Source organism: Monoraphidium neglectum, assembly GCF_000611645.1.
Source record: "Monoraphidium neglectum strain SAG 48.87 unplaced genomic scaffold scaffold01090, whole genome shotgun sequence".
NCBI lineage: Eukaryota > Viridiplantae > Chlorophyta > Chlorophyceae > Sphaeropleales > Selenastraceae > Monoraphidium > Monoraphidium neglectum.
Window position 1 is genome coordinate 9,812 of NW_014012538.1, and position 6,800 is coordinate 16,611.

General features: G+C 61.6%; 2 protein-coding genes across 2 annotated transcripts; both read left to right on the top strand.

The window, feature by feature from the left end:
• Window positions 1–1,048: 1,048 nt before the first annotated feature.
• Window positions 1,049–3,059, top strand: MNEG_6617 (hypothetical protein; the record flags this gene model as incomplete). Its single annotated transcript, XM_014044910.1, has 4 exons — window positions 1,049–1,130; window positions 1,354–1,554; window positions 1,741–1,936; window positions 2,114–3,059. The coding sequence occupies 4 exons, from the start codon at window positions 1,049–1,051 to the stop codon at window positions 3,057–3,059; spliced, it is 1,425 nt and encodes a 474-aa protein (XP_013900364.1).
• Window positions 3,060–5,105: 2,046 nt separating this feature from the next.
• Window positions 5,106–6,431, top strand: MNEG_6618 (hypothetical protein; the record flags this gene model as incomplete). The annotated part of the gene is made up of 1 exon (XM_014044911.1): window positions 5,106–6,431. One exon carries the CDS (start codon window positions 5,106–5,108, stop codon window positions 6,429–6,431), a length of 1,326 nt encoding a protein of 441 aa, XP_013900365.1.
• Between the last annotated feature and the right edge of the window lie 369 nt (window positions 6,432–6,800).

Genomic DNA, 6,800 nt, shown 5'->3' on the forward strand with positions numbered 1-6,800 from the left:
CTCCGGGCTGTTCGTTGATTTGCTGATTTTGCCAGAGCACGTCGGTGATTACCTGGGGGAGGGGCTGCGGGTATCAATTTTTTGTGAACTTTGAAGGACAGCTCAAGGAGTTACTGCTTGTATTTGAGCACTTGCAATAACAACTGGATTTTGGCTTGCCGCGTGATGCTTGGTGGTGCATGCCTCGGTGCCCGCGTGCACATGCGTCGTGGGTTTGCCGCATTGACACGTGATGACTTCTGCTCACTGGCCGAGCTGCCTCTTGTACATGAAGCACTATTGATACATAATCATGTCGTGTTCCATCCACCTGCACCGGTAATGGTGACTTCCCCCTGACTGTTGGGAAGGCTGGGGAAGGCCCCCCTGCTCAAGCAGAAGCTGAGGATGGACGACTAGGTCCTAGCTGCGAGGGCGAGGCTTTGCCATTCCTAGCGGACACTTTCTCGAGCTATCTCCAGTCTCCTTCGACCTTAGCAAGCATAGCACACATGAAGTTCCCTTTCAGCAGCCCTACGTCACGCATCATGGTGCTATCGCATGTGTGACGTTCTGCTGGCCTTGCACTGCCCCAGCACACCTGGTCCTTGCACGACCGCCGTACCTCATACACATGATACATCGTGTTGGAGTCGTGTTTTATTTTGTAAACACTGGTATTCAGCACCGCCGCAAACGATCTATCCGACGAGCGCACACATAGCATAAATGCCGAGGCATATTTGCTTGGTACTGCTGCTGGGTGTGGTGGCAGGGGTTGTTGCAGCGCAGCCTCCTTTACGGGTCGACATGCGTGGCGCTGCGGCAAGCGCACTTGCCCGGCAGGTAGCCGCTGACAGGCTGTGGGCAGGCATCACCATTGTGACGGAAGGTGTGTGCACATGCAAAGAGCGTGGCTGCTCATATGCTCTTAAAGCGACTGGCTTATGGGCTCGAGTTGGTGCTGCTCTGTGCCAGGCCCTGGGCCTGCGAATGATCAATCGTCCCCCCATCTCTGCACTTCTTGGTGGTGACAGGTGGCAGGGTGGTGCTGGAAGAAGCGCATGGGATGGCCGTCCCAGAGCTGGAAGTGCCGCTCAAGGTGGAGCACATTGCACCCATTGGATCCAATTCAAAGCTGTTCACAGCAGGTGCACACACACTGTTTCAGACAAAGCGTTGATGTCGGTGTTTGTGTGGGGTCACGCGGCTGATCTTACATTGGCTCCTTCCGCACGCCGTCCAACATCACAACACATTGGTGCTGGAGTCTCTTCACAATGATGATGCATTTTTCTCATGCCCAGGTCAACACCCTCTGTCTCCCTTTCACACACACGCTCTATATATGCGCACTGCAAACATTCAAAACAGTGAGCATCTGGCAGCTTCACGAGCGGGGCAAGCTGGACGTCACACAGCCGTTCACGCGCTACGCCAACACTACGGCCCTGGGCCTGCCCCGCAACTGGTGCCCGCGCCTGGCCAACGCCAACGGCACTGCTGTGGGGGCGTGCCTGGCTCCGCCCACCATTGAGCAACTGCTCCGCATGTCCGGGGGCATCGTTGATGCAGGTGTGACAAACTCTCGGCGGTTGGGGTCTGATCTGCTTTCTGAAAGTTCCAAGAGATGCCGAGGCTGCCCCGCCAGTTAGTCGGCTGTTGCGGTGACCAGAGTGCACGCGAGCGGACCTAATACATTGTGGTTTTGAAGCATGCCTCAAAGTTTTTCTGTGTCCTTCCCTGCCCTCACCTTCCCAGGCAACTGCGAGTACCCTCCTGGGTCTTGGCAGCTGAAGTACTGCACCCAAGACCAGCCCGCATGCATGCCTGCTTACGCGCCGGACGCGTTCTTTTCCAGCATATTCGGGGCCGCCGATCCCACCGCCACGGTCAGGAATGCGGGGTTCCTGTTGGCTCCCTTTGACTTTGTACCCGGGACGGGCCACCACTACAGGTGCGCGTTGAGAGGAACCACCACATCCAGCGTGTGCGTTTGCAACATGCTGCATGCCATCATCCCGGAATCATTTGCTTGAAGAGAGCAGCACGCTGTGTGCGCACGTGCGGCTTGCACACAACGGGCCTCGACTCACAGAGCTGCTCTCGCATCATCGCGTTTGGTGGATCGCAGCAACGAGGCATTTCAGATAGCCTCTCACATTGTGGAACACGTCAGCGGCCTGCCCATCTCCGCGTACTTCAAGCGCAACATCTTCCAGCCCCTCGGCCTCAACAGCACCTTCTTGGACGTTTCAGGCGGCCTGGATGGCATCTATGCAAACACAGTGCCCTACCCTTCGTATGTCGCCTACCTGAACCCTGTGGAACTTGGCATGTATGCATTCGACAAGGGGTACATCGGCAGCGCCACCTACACAGCAGGAACGGTCAACGCTGCAGCTCTGAGCCCCAAGGCCCGAGCCGCCGCCGGCGCAGGCGCCCCGGGACGCTGGGCGAAGACCGGCCGCTCGGCCCTCACGTCCGTGCCAGGGAGCGACTTTGGGTATTCTTCGGGGTCTGGTGCCATCCAGGGAAGCGTCGGCGACATGGCGCGTTGGCTGCGCGCGCTGACGGTTCAGCCACAGCGGCTCGGGCTGAAGCCGGAGACAGTGCGGCGCATGCTCAACACGTCGACGCGCATCCCCGAGCCCAAGGGCACGACGCCTTTTGGGTCGGTCGGTGGCGCCGTCGCGGCGCTGAAAGGGCGCCTGCGGTACGCGCAAGGCGTGGTGGTGGTCCAGGACCCATCCAACCGCCGCTTGGGGGTCTCAGGGCTCTTCTACAAGGGCAGCCTTGGGGGCTTTGATGCTACGTATTACCTGGCCCTCCACCCTACCGACCCCTCAAAGGACACGTTTGTGTACGTCATGACCACCACAAATACAGCTTTTCCGGCTTACTCCCCTTACATCGTTGCAAACGGCAACCGCTGTTCTTTCAAACTGAACAACGCTTCGTCCTCGCTGCCCGCATACATGTGCGATGCCAAAAAGCCCCTGATGGGGCAAGGACCCGCAGCGCTGCTACTGGACACGTATTTGAAGGGATTTACAGGAAAGGGAGCACTGGGTCTTTGAGATTACACCTCCACTTAAGATTGCTTTTCACTCATTGCGGGCCCTTTTGTATGGCATGAAATAAAGAAACCTAAATGCCCCAAGCTGTTCAGCTGGCTGGTTGGGATCCTTATTGGGTTTCAACACCTGCAATGAAGGTGAGCAATGCATGAAGCTAGAGCCGGGGTTGTTGTGTAAACCAGGCGGTAACACCTGTCTCTTGACGCATCCCACCCAATATCAAGGGTCTCGAGTGGGACTAATAAAGCGGACATATTCTTGAAGTGCCTCGTGCACGGCTCCACCAGCATGCGATTTCACAATACCACGCACCTCAATCGCTTGAGCAGGGCAGTTGAGTACTGTACCACGTACATTGTGCATGCACGGCTGCGCACCGACAGCGACGTCACGGCGTGCCCATCTGGACGCTTTCACTGCAATGTATGGGATGCACAACTGCGTGCACTGTCTGGGCAGCAGCATGATTGGACCGTAGTCATCGGCCGCCTAAGCCCAACCCATGAGTGCCGGCTTGGCACGCCCCACCTGCCTGCTCACTTGCAGTATTTGCCGTATTGCCACCACTGCCCCCGCACCAGTACGGTTGTCCCTTTTCGGGTGACAGCACGAATGACACCAAGCAGCTTGGTGTCGGAAAGACTGACTCACTTCAATGACTTAGTGTCGGATACTTGCGGTGTCTTCCGACTTCCGCCCAACTCTGCCACGTATACCGTACCTACAGCTGCTTGCAGTGCGGTCACTGGCTCCTCCACCCGATCTGGTATCTGTGTGGACGTGAAAAGCCCAAGCAGTAAATTTTCATGGTTTATATGTTACTACGACTTCACTTGGCCGACCAAGTGAGTACAGGTCGTGCGGTTGCGATTTCGTGGCCGTGCTTGCTCTCTATGCGCAGCAGCCTCGCATAAGACTGCCACATGTGACACATCAAAAGCCTCAAATTGTAATTGCACCTCACTTTGTTGTGTGCTATGGGCACAGGTCGGTGAGTACACGGTACTTTTGCAGGGTACAGGGTGGGCATGACTGGCGATGACTGGCCAGGCCGTTTGCGCATCGGATACTTTTGTAGCAATTACACCACTCCTTGAAACAAGCTTTCTGCAGCTGCTTTCCCAGCTATTCAGCATGATGGGCCAGTTTCGCAGCCCTGACGGGGTCCTGCCGAGCAGTGTTGGGGTTTTGGCGCATGCCCGGAGGGTTGAAAATCGCCGAACGCAGTGCCTACCCGAAACCGCTGAGCCTGCATGCCGCTTCAAAGGTTGTCAAGGGTTTTGTAGTGCTTCCGTCCATACAGTGCCACGTTTTTTTACGTTCCACGCGCCGACCATCCCACAACAACGGGGCAGAGCACAGGCAGCAACTGCCCCTCAAATTGATCAAAACGTCGTGTATCACGAGGACGGGCACCCGAGGCGGGAGCGTAGACCGTGGCTCGAGGGAGCCACAATGCACTGCGCAGTGATGGTGATTCCTCTCGACGGCCCTCCGTCCAGCATTTCGGCCTCGCCAACCGTTTGCTGAGGCATTCTGTCATTCGTCGAAGCAGCGCCGGTCACCTTGCAGGCGGCGCGTATCGTCGCAACTGCAGTGCCCTGCTGCGTGAACATGGATACGCCGCTGTACACACTGACGCGGGTCGACTTTGATCACTACTACGGTGCGCATATCGCGTTGCGGGTCTAGCTGCTGTGCCGGCAGGGCAGCAAGTCATACACGAGGCGCCGCAGCGGCAAGTCAGAAGCGGTCACACCTCCCAGCCGCTGCACGCGCTGGTTGACTTGGCGGGGCAACCGCGGGGCACGCATGCGCTGCCGCCGCTCTGCCACACCTTCCTCCCTGACCCTGCTGCATGCTGCTGAGCCCCTGCCGACCCTTCCTGCCCCGCCTGTGCTGCCCAGGCCGCTACTGCCGCAATGCAGGTGCGCGCAGTCTGCTCTTGTGTTCGATTTGTCGACGCAGAGAACCGCTGCTTTTACTTGCCGCCGCACGGCGCGCACACATGCGCATATGTGTGTAAGCAGGGCGCACATGCCGCGCATGTCATCCGGCCGGGCCGTCCACGTGATCCCCGCCTCGAGCGCGACCGCGGCCCTCCCGCCGCACGCGCGCACCGCAGGGCTCCTGCCGCTGCCCGGCTGGCGCTGCCCCCTGGGCGGGCCCCACGGCGCGATCGTGGACCTGTACCTCCTTTACGAGGCCGTGGTCGCGCATGGCGGCGTCGACAGCAGCAGCGCCGACGCGGTCTGGTGGGAGCTGTCCCGCGCGGCCACGACCGCTGGCAGCGGCGCCGCGCCGCCGCCGGAAGACGCGCTGCTCGCGCCGCCGGAGATGCGGCAGGTGTACCAGGCGCGGATCAGGGGCTTCCTGGACTTCATGGCAGACCTGGTGAGGCACTATGAGGAGGAGCAGGAGCGAGAGAAGCTGGAGCAGCAGCAGCAACAGCAGCAGCAGCAGCAGCAGCAGCAGCAGCAGCAGCACCGCGCCCGCCAGGCGGCCGCGGCCGCACCGCAGGCGACGCTCGCGCAGCAACAGCGGCAGCAGCAGCTGCTGCTGATGCAGCAGCAGCAGGAGCTGATGAGTATGCTGGCGCGCGGCCAGCAGCCGGCACACGCATCGGCGCAGTATCAATCGTTGAGGGCGCTGCAGCAGCACTTGCTTATGCAGCAGCACAGGCAGATGCCGGTGCAGTGGCATGGATCACTGCCGCAGCAGCAGCAGCAGCGGCCACAGCAGCAGCGGCAGCAGCAGCAGCAGCAGCAGCAGCAGCAGCAGCAGCAGCAGCAGCAGCAGCAGCAGGCGCTTCACAGGCAGCGGCCGCAGCCGGCGGCCCCCCACGTTCAGCTGCACCGCAAGCCGCACCAGCAGCAGCACACTTATGCACAGCGGCCACACAGCTCCGGAGGCGGCGCCGGCGGCGGCAGCCGGTCGAGCCCGCCGAAGCGCACGGCATCCAGCGCGCAGCTCGCCGCCGCGGCGCCGCTCGCCAAGCGCCGCGCGCAGCCGCCCCACTCCGCGCGCCTCGCGGAGCAGGCGCGCTCGCACCGCTCGACGCCGCAGCGGACGCCGCCGCCCGATGTGCCGGACCCGGTGCCCGGGGACCGCCTGCGCAGCATGGTCGCCTGGCTGCGCGGCGCGTCGCTGGGGCTGGCCGAGGAGCCTTATGAGCCGGTGACGTCAGCAGAGGGCGCGCTGGCGACGCGGTACAAAGAAGGGTTTGCGCGTGCGACGGCGGCGACGTGCGTGGCGGTGCCGCTGGAGCTGTACCCGCTGTTCGGCGCCAGGGCGCCGCCGCCGCAGCGGCGCGCGCGCAGCGAGCGCAGCACGCGGCCGCGGGTGGTGCAGTCTGACACGCCGTCCGAGTGAGCGCGCCCGGGGGGAGGGGGCGAGTCGCAAGTCATGGGGTCACAGGCGCTGCATTGGCTTGCGCCGCGCCCTCCGCAGCTTCGCGTGCTGACGCTTGCCCGCTTTGCGTCTGATGTTGAAATCTGTCGTGCCACCCTCACCTTGCGGCAGGAGCTCGGACGAGGACGAAATGGGAGTTATCAGGGTCGGCGCGCACGCGCAGGCGGTGCTGCCAGAGTGCCGCCCCAAGCCGCCGCCGTCCGAGGCGGGCCGCGGGCCGGGGGCGGGCCTGGCGGCGTCGGAGGCGCGGTTCCTGATGCTGCGGCCCACGTCCACCCCAGATTGCGGAGCGCATCAGCATCATCAGCAGCAGAGGGAGCGAGAGGACGG